Below are 13246 nucleotides of genomic sequence, written 5' to 3' on the forward strand. Positions count from 1 at the left end.
TCGATCAGTCGAGCAGGGCAGTCGACCAATCAGGCCATGAGGAAGAAATCCCAACAAGACAGTCCATCCACACACCACCATATGTGAAATTGGATTACGTGCGTACTAAGTTATTCAATACGCATTTGTCGTACTAAGTGAACTCTGTTGGGCCCACCGTGAATGTATGTGGTTTATCCAAGCCGTCCATCCATTTTTTTCAGATCATTTTACGGGTTGGTCCCAAAATTGAAGCATATCGAAAGTTCAGGTGAAGCGCACCACAGAAAATAGTGGGAATAAAACGTTCAAACTTTCCTAGGGCCGACAGTGAAGTTTATTTGTCATCCAACTTGCTCATAAGATCACACAGAAATCAGACATGGATATGGGAAAACACATATATCAAATTGATCCAAAACTTCTGTGGTCCCTAGGAAATTTTCAACAGTAGACGTTCAATTCACATTATTTCCTGTGGTGTGATCCACTTGAACTTTGGATATGCTTCATTTTTGGCTCAAGAACTAGAATTATCTGTTAAAATGGATGGAATGATAAAATACATAAATTAGTAATGGTGGCTGCACAGTTTACTCAGTATGCTAGCCTACTGAGTTCCTTCGTACGCAATCCGCTTCCACCGCATGTGCCGGCGGTCTGCCTGGTGCAATATCAAAGCGAGTCATCTGGTGGGCCTGATTTTATAGTTGGTCTTTCCAAACAATCAATCAGGCAGATATGGGATGGCTTAGAAAACTTTATTTATTTATTTTCCTTGGTAGAAAAGTTTTTTTGTTTTTTTTGTTTTTACACACACACTACTCACACCCAAACACGCCACAATGGTCACAACCACACACCCACACATTTATTTATTTATTTATGTAAGGAAACTTATATTCAATGGGGAAGCACAGAGGCTTCACAGGTAGGTACATTTCGGGCGGGCCCATTGACAAAAAGAGCTAGGCCTCCCTATTTTTTGAGGAGAACAAAAGAAGGATGCGAGAAGTTAGGCCTCCCGCAAGTTGCCTAGGCTTATTCTATCCAGAAATAGAAGACATTGTACCCACACATTTCACAATGGGTACTCGATCCCATGACCTTAGTGTTGAAGGCCTTGTGAGTCTACCACTAAATCATGAGTAGGAATGACAATATTTTCTACTATTCTTGTTCACAACTTTCTTTCTTAAAAAACTTAGCTAAGTCTTTTATTCCTTATATATATATATATATATATATTAGAAATAAGAGAGAAGATCCTTTGCATATGTTTGTAGAAATGGATTGTCGATAAGTTTCATTGGAATTGGTCATTCTGAAGTTGCTGGACGGCCACACTTTTGAGCCAATCTGCAAATGAGCTGACCGAATTGTAACACTGGAGAGTGGCCAGATGTCAAAACTGAGATGATCTATCATATGATCGATGAAGGGAAATAGATTTATAAACGACAATTGACTAAGTATAAAGTTTTGACCATGAACAGGTCAGGTTGGTGCAGTTGCCCGATTGAGGGTAGATGTTTGATGTGAAGATGAGGTAAAGGATGCAGAATTGGGCAGTCATCTCTCACACCCTCAGGGCATTGCCTTGATATCAGATGATGTTTTGGCTGCTGCAGAGAAATCGAGTGGGCGCTTGGTTTCTTACGATCCCGATTATAGATTTCATGTTTAATCGATTAAACATCGTCTGATAAAATTGAAGCATATCAAAAGCTCAGGAGGGAGCTTGGTTTCTAACAGTCCTGATTATAGATTTCATGTTTAATCGATTATATCAAAATTTATAAGGGAGGCTAGAAAGTGGTGACCTTATGTTATTTGTTCCCTGATTTAAAGATTCAGGCCAACATAGAAGGACATTTACAGTGGATCAGAGCTGGATATACCAATCTTCTGCCTAGCTAGGGTAGGATGCTGATAGTATCGTTTCATAATCTTGTGGAATCCTGTCTTCTGCCTAGCCAGTCATTGAGTCGGTTGATGGTTGTTTAGGATTTAATACTTGGATCAAACCATGAATACTTCGCTTTTTTTTTTCTCAAAGGGGGACTTTTCATATCACTATATCATCGAAATTTACATTCAGGTAGCCCCATGATAGAAAAAGTTGGGGGAGCCTATTATGGCAAAAGACCAAAAATCTACACAAAAACATAGAACCGAAATGGGAGACATCAAGTTACCCTTACCATGCCCAACCCAACCTTATCAAGGAAGAGAAGCCCTTTGACCTGCTGGGGAAGCTCAGAAAAACAATCAAACTAGGAGAAAGATTGGGAGGCACTACCTAAATGGGCCATAGAATCAGCGGGGGAATTGCCTTCCCTGAAGACATGCACAAAGATAAACTGACCTCTGAGCTTCAACCGATTGATCCTATTAAACCAGGAATTCCACTTCCAGCCTGACTGAGAGCCCCATTAAGAAAATCGACAACCAGTCGCGAATCGGATTCTAAAATGACTTGGAAGAAGCCTTTTTGGAGGCAGTGGGATAGACCGTCGTGTGTGGCTCGCAGATCGGCGTAGGTGTTCGAGCTGACTCCATAAGCTGCAGAAAATGCAAAAAGAAAATCGCCCTTGTCTCCCCTGCATACACCACCACTACTAGAGCTAGCAAGATTCCCCCTGGCAGATCTGTCCACATTAATTTTAACGCATCTATAAGAGGGGCACCTCCCATTTAACTAGCAAGGCCCGGCCATGAATACTTCGCTTATGCATGGTTCCATACGTTCATGGTCGCAATCATTTTAGCCCTTCTTAAGAATATACGCAATTCCACAGTCTTGCAATGGAATATATGGAAATAGCTTGAAAGTTAAAATCTAATTCACGGACTATCTGGTGCATTAACAATAGTTTCATCTCTGATAGAATAGAACAATCCTGCAGACCGCCAGTGGATTTCTGCTTTCAGTCCATCATTGGACCTTCTATATCTTTTTAGGACTCGGATTTCCATATAATTTGATGGGATCGTTGAGGGGTAAGTTTAAATAGATTCCCATAAAAAAAGGGTGGGAAAATCATTTTCTCATGGCACTTAGATTTTTTGCTCAAATTGGACATGAAATCCTAGAAATGTATAAGGGAGCCTAAAAATTTGGGTCTCTAAATCATCATGTTTCCTTACCCTTAGGGAAGCCTTTCTTAAATCCAGTTTCTTAATCCTAAATATCCCAACATTAGGGTATCATGGTTTGCGTAAGTCCCATGCCCAAGGTCCAATTATCTCAATACTTTGATCTGATACCAACTCCATAACACCAAAAACACCCGACACTTGAGTATAGAGACTCAAATCAAGAATTCAAGGTTGTTAGCATTATGATGGTCGAGTGTTCATTGCTTGAGTACAACGCTCTGAATGTGTAAACCCAAGTGTCACCTAGGGATGTTGCACAAGGGGGTATTTTCCACATGTACATGTTGTTGGATTAACATTCATCTATACATGAACATCCGAATAACACATATCATTACAGCCAATATCCAAAGATAAGGAAAGGTAACTAAACCATAAAGTATTTAGGCAAACATATATCCATATAAAAGTTTGTGAATCCAAAAGGCACCCATGTGGACCGCCACAAATAATAAACAATCCTAATGTATGAGACATATACAATAGTCAAAGAGAGGCTAAGAAACTATCAGCTCGAGCTCTTATAGCTTAGTCGACTAGCACTGCTCCTCTTTGGCCACTTAACTCTCCATTGAGCTCTACGCGGGCATCCTTAAGATCCACACTTCCAACTACTGGCATCAACTACTGTTTTATGAATTCGAATTATGAGTGGCCAATGTAAGATTATATTAGATGTCAACAGTTGTACATTAGATGTGAGATTATATTAGATGTCATCAGTTCTACTTGCATCAACTGTTGTTAGATGTCATCATGCACCTGGAATATAGTTCCTGTTGTGAGGCAATGGCAATGGCCGCTCCCAAAAGGGGGTGATACAGATCTGAAGACTGTTTGCTTGATCATCAGAACCGACGCAACAGACTACCTAAGATCGGAGGTTTCTCTCTGTTTGTAGTAAACCCCCCCTTTGATTGCAGCAATGAGGACACATTCAAAATCTTTCAGCAGTATGGCAAGGTGCTTGACATCTACATCCCCCGATTTCCTAACTCTGCTCGCCCAAGAGGGTTTGCCTTTGTGAGATTCCAGTATGAGGAGGAAGGCAGAACAGCGATGGGAGTGCTTAACGGCAGGAAGATAGATGGCTGTACCATTGACATTCAAAGAGCCAAGCCCAGAAACCCTGCAAGGTCAATCCCGATGACCTCCCACAAACCTTCCCACCCCTATCCGACTGCCCACCAAATGCCTAACAGTTCATACCCCAATGCCACACCAACCCTACTTATTACCCCTCGTACGCTGATGCGACTCGGAAGAAAGAAAGCAGAGGCCCGCTTCCCTCTCCTCTTCTAGTTCCAGAGTATGACTTTTCTACGGTCACTACCGTTGCAGATAAACAAGCAGTCAACAGGAAGCTATCCCAACTCCAACTGGCCCTAGTTGCCCAAGCCTCTTCATCTGAGATTTCCATCCTTCAACTTATTGACCAACTTCGCAACTCACCTTTTCGCTCGTCAGCAGCGGACATATCCAGATCATCCCCTTTTCACTTCTTGATCATCTTCAAATCCAAATCTGAACTAATTCAGTTTTCAGAGGATATCAAGCTACAAGAACGCATGGGATTATCAGATTGCTCTCCCTGGTCTTAGTCAGAAACCCCTGCTGTGGATAGTTTTTTGGTTCAATTGCACGGGATACCAGCGCACACTTGGATGCAATCGGTCATCCTCGACCTTACTAACTTTTTTGGCAAAGTGTCTAAGGTGGATCCAAACTACAGCTATGGCATATTCCAGATGTTTGCCAAAGTCAAGATTAAACTCAGACCAGGAACAAATCTCCAGAAAGTGCTGAATCTGGTTGTAGTTGATGAAAGCTTCCCCATCGTGGTTGAGCTGGAAGCAAGCCAGTTTCAAATGGGAACTTCTACCAGGCATGGACAACCTAATAAACTCAATCAGAGTCATGAAAGTACCCGGGAATGGGTTCTCAGAAGATTTGGCGCAAGGGACAATGATGGTGAAAAGCGCAGAGCAGATGTTCGACGAAATGCGGATATGTCAATTATCCCTTATTTAGCGGCCAATCAGGAGTTTATCACTCCCCTCATTCGGGATACCATGGTCAGCCCGGATAGAACTGTCGCAGTCCTCATTAACAGTGAGGGACCCTCGGTTCCTCCGACCAGATCGGAAGCTCTACACCCCCAGCATTTAGTCTCTATGGTAGGAGGTAAGGTAGAAGGTATGCACGAGACAGACCCCATTAACCAATCTAACGAGGAGGCTCTGGAAAAGATTCATCAGTCTGACTTCACTCCCAATCTAAACCAAGTACCTGCTACCCAGGCCAACCCCCCAGCCCTCTCAAACTCAAGACAAATGTCCCCATTAAAGAGACCTCGGAATACCTTTGAGTCCCCGCTTAATACATAGTCAGCAAACACACTTCTTGTCCTTCACACATTCAGCCCATCTCAGTTATCCCTCCTACCCGTCCTGAATATTTACAGCAACTTTTCCCCTGGCTAGATCCTGAAGGTTGTTCTCTTGCTCACCATATAGAGACCAACATTCCAGTCAAGAAAAGCCCGAATGTCCAAGCCTTCCATAACACACTTGTAACATCTCCTACTCAGCGTCAACCTCTCAAGGGATCCCGCTTTAGACAGCCTCCTGGGGAGCTCTGATCAGGCCTGGGCGAACTCTCCAGAGGTCCAGATTCCCCATATTGCTTCAAGCCGCGAAATTCCTGCACTGTTGTCCTCCTGCGATGTGTTACTCCCGAAACCCCAGAACAATGAACTGGACGTAGAATTCTCGACTGTCTCCTCCCCTGTTCACCAAGACCGTCCTCTCAGTCCCTCTGTCCAAGTTACAGGCAGCTTGGAAGTTGATCTATCTCCTTTTTTCCAGACGAGCTGTACACCTCCAAGATTAGACAGGACCAATCCAGATACCCCAACTGATTCCCCAGAGTCAGACACATCAGGACCGTTGATGCCCACCTCGGTCATCCAAAACAACAACGGTGTTCTCTCTGCCATAAAGTCTCCTGACAGGGAACATGAACACCATGTCCCCCCTTCTAAGGAACGAGAACTCTCACACAGGAAAATATTCAAGATACAGTACACCAGAGGATCCTAGGAATCACGACTGAGGAAACTAAAGAGAAGGGTCGTTAACACTGGTAAAGTTATTGATGGATAACATCCTATTATGGAACGCTCGAGGGAAAGAAAATTCCCACACTATCCGATCATTGAATTGCCTCATAAAGAAGTTCAATCCCCTATTGATGGCCATATTGGAGCCTATGATTGGGGAAGGCAGGTGAGTGGGAACCGGGCTCTCGCTCGGTTTCCACGCCTCTTTCTCTAATGCTACAGAGGGTCGCAAGATTTGGGTCTTCCACAAAGACTTCATCTCCCCCTCTGTCCTTTTTTCTTCTAACCAGGCTATCTGTTTTGCAGCCTCCATCCCTTTAGTGCAGAATCCAACCTATCTCACGGTGGTCTATGCCAGTTGCAACAGAATACAGAGGTCTTTATGGAACTCTCTTACATTCTTTTCCAATATGATTCAGGGGCCTTGGGCAGTGGGAGGGGACTTCAATGCTACTACCCGGGCTTCTGAGAGACGTAGCCGATGCTCAGCTGATAGGGCTAGTGTCAATGACTTCTCCGATGCAATCAATGCGGCAGGGCTAATCGATGCAGGTTTTACAGGAAACCGTTTTACCTGATGCAACAACCAAGGCGGCTTGGCCAGAGTATGGGCTAGATTGGATAGTGTCCTCATCAACTCAGCTTGGTCCCTTTCCTTCCCTAATTTCCAGGTGCGACATCTTCCAAGAGTGAACTCTGACTATACTTTGTTTCTCCTTCAATTCCCATCCTGAATTTTATCTGGTCCCAAGCCGTTTCACTTCCAAAGTATGTGGCTTCTCCATGAGACTTTCCTTCAGGTGGTGAAGGTTGCGTGGATAGCCGAGAAATCGGAGCATCCTATCTTTAACATCTTCCTTAAGCTCAAAAATATTAAGAAGAAGCTCAAAATTTGGAATAAGGAAGTCTTTGGAGATCTTTCTGCTCATATTACACTCATGGAAGTTTCTTTAGCTTCCGTTGAAGAAAGGATGATGGCGGGCCAATCTGATGCAATTGCGGACAGCTCCCTGCAGGCGGAATATATGGCAATTTCCTCCAAAATTTAACAGCTAGAACTTATGGAAGAGACTTTTTGGAAGCAAAAGTCTAGAGTCAACTAGTTGGAAGTGGGGGACAAAAACACCAGATTCTTTCACACGGCAGCCTTGAAAAGGCAGAGAAAGGCTTATATAAGCAGTATCACTCTCCCAACTAGGGAAACTATCAAGGAAGTGGAGCAAATCAAAATGGCAGCGGTTGAGCATTTCAAACTCCAGTTTTCAGCGGTCCCCTGCGTTGATCAGTCCCACCTGCTGGACTGCATCCCGCCCCTAATCTCTCAGCAAATAAATGACACCCTGCTGGCTGATCCGTCCTTGCTTGAGGTCCACCAAGCAATCCTCTCCATTCCAAAGGAGGCTGCTGTTGGTCCGGATGGATTCTCAGGTTCTTTCTTCACGGGATGTTGGAGCATCATCGTTGATGATATTCTTAAAGCAGTTACGTTTGTGTTCCATGGCGGAGCTATCCCGAGAGCAGTTAATGCCTCTTTAATCTGCCTGATTCTAAAGTCTCCTGCGCCTAGGAGCTTCTCGGACTTCCGGCCAATAAGCCTCTGCAACTGTTTCTATAAAATCAATGCCAGAGTAATTGCCTCCCGGTTGAATGCGATCCTACCTTCGCTGATCTCTCCTGTGCAAGGAGCCTTCATCCAAGACCGTCCAATTTCCGAAAACATTGCGCTGGCCCAGGAACTTTTCAGAGATATTAATAGAAAAACCAGAGGTGGGAACTTGGTACTCAAGATTTACATGGAGAAAGCATATGATAGGATCGACTGGGGATTTCTAAAATCTGTTATGGCTCGTTTTAGGTTCAATCAGAGGTAGATTAATTTAGTGGAGAACTGTTGGGCCTCGGTGTGGTTCTCAGTGCTTTTAAATGGGGAAATTACAGGATTTTTTAAGTTGACTAGGGGCCTACGTCAGGGAGACCCTCTGTCCCCAGCCCTTTTCATCATTGGTGCAAAGGTGCTCAGCCGTGGGTTGAACCGGCTCCTGTCCCATCATCAAGTCCTTCCGTTCAAGTTGGGAAAAGGTTGTCCTCCTATATCTCACCTTCTATACACCGACGATACCCTTCTTTTCCTCAATGGCAGCATTTCCTCCATCAAAGCAACAAAGAAATTTCTGGATGATTACCAGCAAACTTTGAGACAATCCATCAACCACAGGAAGTCCTATTTTATATGCTTGAAATCCACCTCCCTGGCAAGAAGTAGATTGATCGAGAGAACCCTAAATATTGCCAAGTCTGAAGGTCCATTGACATATCTGGGGGTGTCGATAGCGGCTGGCAGGCTAAAATGCTCAGCTTTCCAACCTCTTCTGGACAAAGTGAAAGGGCGTATCATGGGCTGGCAGGCGCGTTTCCTCTCTCAGGTGGGGAGAACTGTTCTTATCAAACATGTCCTTGGCAGCATTCATGTCCACTCTCTTGCCACGGCTCACCTCCCCTCGCAGGTTCTAGCCTCCCTAGAAAGCTGTTTTGCAAATTTTCTTTGGGGATGGGCTGGCGGGAAGAACAAACTTCATTGGAGAAGCTGGAAGGCCGTTTCTCTCGCCAAGGAAGAAGATGGGCTAGGGATTAGAAAACTGGTTGACATCATGACCTCATTTAGACTTAAGATGGCTTGGGACATCAGGCACAAAGAAGACTAAAGTCTCTGGCGCAGACTGCTATTGTCCAAATACAAACACTTCCTCTCCCCCTCGCAGTAGCTCGCCCCCCCCAGCCAATGCTTCGCTTATTTGGCATAGAATTATGAAACAGATCCCTCGTTTGGATTCAGCTGAGCACCTCCAAATTGGATCTGGTGAGAGCGACCTTTGGACTTCTAATTGGACGGGTCTTGGCCCTCTCATCCTGATTGATAGCGTACAGATCCCCACTCACTTAAGTCATATGAAGATCAATCAGATGCTGGGCAGAGCTAGTCCTCTACCACCTTCGGCCGCCTTCGGTGTCCTTCCGCAGAATGTGATTGACTACATTTTCCAAGTGGGTTTCTGTCTCTCCAGTGGCCCAGATCAGGCCTTCTGGCCGTTCACTCCTTCGGGAAAATTCTCAATTAAATTGGCCTGAGAGATCTGTAGAACAGGCTAGGTCCGAAAGAGTTGGGCCGGATGGGTTTGGCACTCTTCTCTTCCTCCAAAAATTGGACTACTGGTTTGGAAAATCTGGTGAATGCTGCTCCAGTTGATGCGTCGATCCAAGCTAGGGGAATCCAACTGGCTTCCCACTGCATTTGTTATGACGTCAGGTCTACACAGAGTGAAATCGGGCATGATATTGAATCCATCCACCACCTGTTCCTCTCTGGTGGCTTAGCTAATGCAGCGTGGGAATTTGTGGGGAGAAAGTTTGGGATCAGCGTGCAGGCCGCGTCTTCGGTTGAGCAAAGGCTAACCCAATGGTGGGCGGTTTAGGCAACTAGTTGTCGCTTTTCCAAGTCTCAATTTTTAGCCTCCTGCATCCTCCTCTGGGAAACCTGGAAGGCCAGGAATGCTGCTCTATTCGACGACATTAGCCCTTCGATCCAAAAGCTCACCCACAGGGTCAGCTGGTGGCTACAGTTCGTCCAGAACAAGAGCTTCTCTTCCTTGCCAGTCCCTACTCCAATGGCAGCCCATTCTTCAAGCGGTCAGCCCTCTAGCAGGGTCTTTCTCAGCTCGGCCACCCCTCCTCTCCAGGGTGTCCCTTCGACACGCCCTAGCTGCGAGCAAGCTATTATTTTAGCTGTGGTTAAATGGTTGCGGCCTCCTCCTGGATGGGAAAAAATCAACATAGACGGCTTGGCCTTGGGTAACCCTGGCCCGTCTAGTGGCGGCGGAATTTGTAGAGATGAAAATGGGGCATTCCTTTTTGCTTTCCACGAAGGTTACGGTTCGGGGTCCAATGTCCACGCTGAAATCAGGGCAATTCACGATGGGCTGCTTCTATGTTTTTCCAAGGGTCTGAAAAACATCATTGTTGAATCGGACTCTTAGCTCCTCATTGACTTTCTCATGGGGAGAGCCTCTCCTGGCTGGAAATGGAGATGTTGGATTTCTAGAATCAACCAATTGGTGGCTTCGGGGTAAGTGAAGTTCGCCCACATCCTTAGGGAAGGTAACGCTCCTGCGAATGCGATGGCGAAGGTGGGTAGTCAAGAGCAATCCTCTCGCATCCTCATATCCTACACCGACCTTCCCCCTCTAGTTAGAGGTCTTCTCTTCCTGGACAAGATCGGTCTAGGGTCCATCAGGCCCTAGTGTGGTCATAGGCCATCTTGCTTTCTTTTTTGGCTTCGGTCCTTTATGATAGGATTCCCGGGTCCTTTTTGTCTGGGTTTCCCGAATCTTGTAAATTTGATGTTAGAAATGGAATTTCTTTAAAAAAAAAAAAAAAAGGAGATGCACCTGGAATAGTCAATAACAATGAGCCAATCTTTTCTAAGTAAATAAAAATAAAAATTAGAACCAGTCATAATTAAAGTATTTCTATATATGCCTAATTACATATGTCTAATTACAACTGATGCTATGCATGGCAAATATACAACTAATAACATCTAATATAATCTCATAACCAACTTGGTGAGGAATATATCCCCAATATTACGCAATAACATATTAATCAAGTATAGCTTAACACAGGAAATCATGCAACAATAAAAATTATAATGCAATCTTACTTAAATGCATAAATGTATGAATGCACATGAGCCTTGGGATGCACATCCACCTAGCTTTTGGAGGCAACAAATAGTGAAAATAGCACTAGGTACGTGCCTTATCAATGACTACCCATCAATAATAATAATAGTGGCTAGAAACTAACAAAAATACCTCAACCAAAGGTATGTGCTACCATAGTATGTAGCTCACAACAAAAGCGGTTAGCCGCCAATGAAAGTAAAATTAAGTACGCGCGTGTTCACAATGGCTAGCACACTAAAAGGGTCGTTCGAACAATGAACTAGGAGACAATGAAAGTAAACTATGTACGTGCTACCACAACATCTAGCCACCCGATAACACTCATATACTATGGATACATGATTATGCAACCTTTATTAGTCCGATTCACAAATAACCCATTTAGAAAAAACATGTACAACTAGTGGCCAACCTTAATCTAACAAGTAGACCTTACCATCCCCCAATTCATATAAAATCTCTCAAGATAAATGGTTCCTCCTAACTAAAGGCAATAAGGCACAATAAAACCATCAAGGTACAAAGTTCACTTTGGGACACAACCAAAGGGACTTCACTCAACAAAAGCCAACATAGGGCACAATAATCCATGAGGATAATAAAGTCTACAATAAAAGTTTATTTAACCAATCACAAAAGGTGGCCAATAGTTCAAGGTACAACCTCATATATGTGTTATAATTGTATAAATCACATTCTCAACATTAATATTTTAAACATGCCACATTCTCATGAATTCCAAACCTTTTGACATATATTTACACATAATTTACACTAGCATGTTATAATTCATATTCATGTAAATCCTATGAGGCAAGATTTCATTCAAGTGATTGCACATCTTAAGGAGTGCGTGTGTGTGAATCAAACTATGAAAAGAGCTAAGCATGTTATGTGTCCTGTACGGATTTCTAAAATTAAGGATTCTTTTAAATAATTGTAAAATTAACTTATGTACCATAGATTATAAGGATTATCTCATGATTATGAGCAAATCAACATGGTTGTTAAATATTGAGACTATTACAAGATAAAAATAATATAATTAATTTTTTATTTTTTTTTGGATCAGCTTGTTAGTACACCCCATTGTCAGTTCACACTTCACTGTTACCCACACCCACCAGGGAATCGATACCAAGACATAGGGGTAGAGAATTTGGAATCCCTTAGTTCCAATGTGACATAGGGGTAAAGAATTTGGGGAAATTTTCCATGCCCTAATTTAATGGCAAATCTGTCATCAGTAACTTTGATTCTATCCTAATTAAACTTCTAATAAGGGTTTAGAGCTTTACCTACCTCAATTCGAACAATCCCTAACTCGATTCAGTGAATGGAGCCCAATCTTGGCACAAAACCAATGCTCATGAGAAGTTGCACTTAATTATGACCCCAAGATGAGGACAAACTGATTCTAATTGCTTGCATGGACCTCAAAACTTAGAATGAACAAATCCTGACTTAAAGATCTCTAAAATTCATATGGACAAGAAAGATTTCTTTCCCTGTTTGCTACAAGTTGTAAGAAATTGGAGAAAACAACAACCATGCACGACTAGAGGACGTTTTACCTGACTAATCAAAGGTTATCTTGTCGGGGAAGACATGGGATGGTTCACACGATACAAATTTAGAGAAGAACGGTCTGAAGAAGTGATTCGCACCCAATCTCTTTCTGACTCCCACACTATTATTTTCTTTCCATCTGACTCCCACACTATTATTCTCTTTCCATCTCTCTCTCACACTCACTCTCTTCCTACTGCTTTAGGTCTTAAGAAATGAAAGAAAATAAGCATATGGGTGCCTATAGCCCCAAATAGAAGTTAGATGGTTGTGAATCTTGAAATGTTGGGGCTATTGCTCAGATCAGCCGAGGCTGTCGGTTAGACTGATAAGAATTGATAGTTCTATCGGTCAAACTGATAGAACATGGATTCCTCAGGTTTTCAGGCTTACATAGGTTGGTCAGATTAACAAGGTTGTAGGTCAAACAGATAGTGCATGATCTCACCTTACAAATGGGATCTTTCATTATTTTAGAGTCCAAGGGTTTTAGCCTATTTGTTCTATTGGCTAATTGTTTAAACGCAATGTTTTATCCAATGCATCTTAGCATATATTCCATTCGATTAAGCTTCCAGGTTCAGATGGACGGTAGACCCGATGGTTCGGGCCCCATTGGTGTTACAATATGGTTTGATCAGTTAAGGTAAGATATCTAGTTAAGTTACAAGTT

At 43.3% G+C, this 13246-nt stretch overlaps 2 protein-coding genes across 2 annotated transcripts; both read left to right on the plus strand.

Annotated features, from left to right (window-relative positions):
• The first annotated feature begins 7491 nt into the window (after positions 1–7491).
• On the plus strand, positions 7492–8964 carry LOC131255315 (uncharacterized). The gene is made up of 2 exons (XM_058256013.1): positions 7492–8129; positions 8220–8964. Exons 1-2 carry the CDS (start codon positions 7492–7494, stop codon positions 8962–8964), a joined length of 1383 nt encoding a protein of 460 aa, XP_058111996.1.
• A 465-nt stretch (positions 8965–9429) lies between these two features.
• Positions 9430–10293, plus strand: LOC131255316 (uncharacterized). The gene is made up of 2 exons (XM_058256014.1): positions 9430–9696; positions 9802–10293. Exons 1-2 carry the CDS (start codon positions 9430–9432, stop codon positions 10291–10293), a joined length of 759 nt encoding a protein of 252 aa, XP_058111997.1.
• Positions 10294–13246: the final 2953 nt, after the last annotated feature.

The sequence above is a fragment of the Magnolia sinica genome, chromosome 9 (assembly GCF_029962835.1).
Source record: "Magnolia sinica isolate HGM2019 chromosome 9, MsV1, whole genome shotgun sequence".
NCBI classification, from domain to species: Eukaryota; Viridiplantae; Streptophyta; class Magnoliopsida; order Magnoliales; family Magnoliaceae; genus Magnolia; species Magnolia sinica.

Excerpts from the sequence above, each read along its gene's own strand:
- LOC131255315 (XM_058256013.1), top strand. The coding sequence starts at position 7,492 with ATGGCAGCGGTTGAGCATTTCAAACTCCAGTTTTCAGCGGTCCCCTGC. Across the intron at positions 8,130-8,219 it reads CGTTTTAGGTTCAATCAGAG|GGGCCTACGTCAGGGAGACC; the intron begins GTAGATTAATTT and ends TAAGTTGACTAG.
- LOC131255316 (XM_058256014.1), top strand. The coding sequence starts at position 9,430 with ATGGGTTTGGCACTCTTCTCTTCCTCCAAAAATTGGACTACTGGTTTG. Across the intron at positions 9,697-9,801 it reads GCGTGCAGGCCGCGTCTTCG|GCCAGGAATGCTGCTCTATT; the intron begins GTTGAGCAAAGG and ends GAAACCTGGAAG.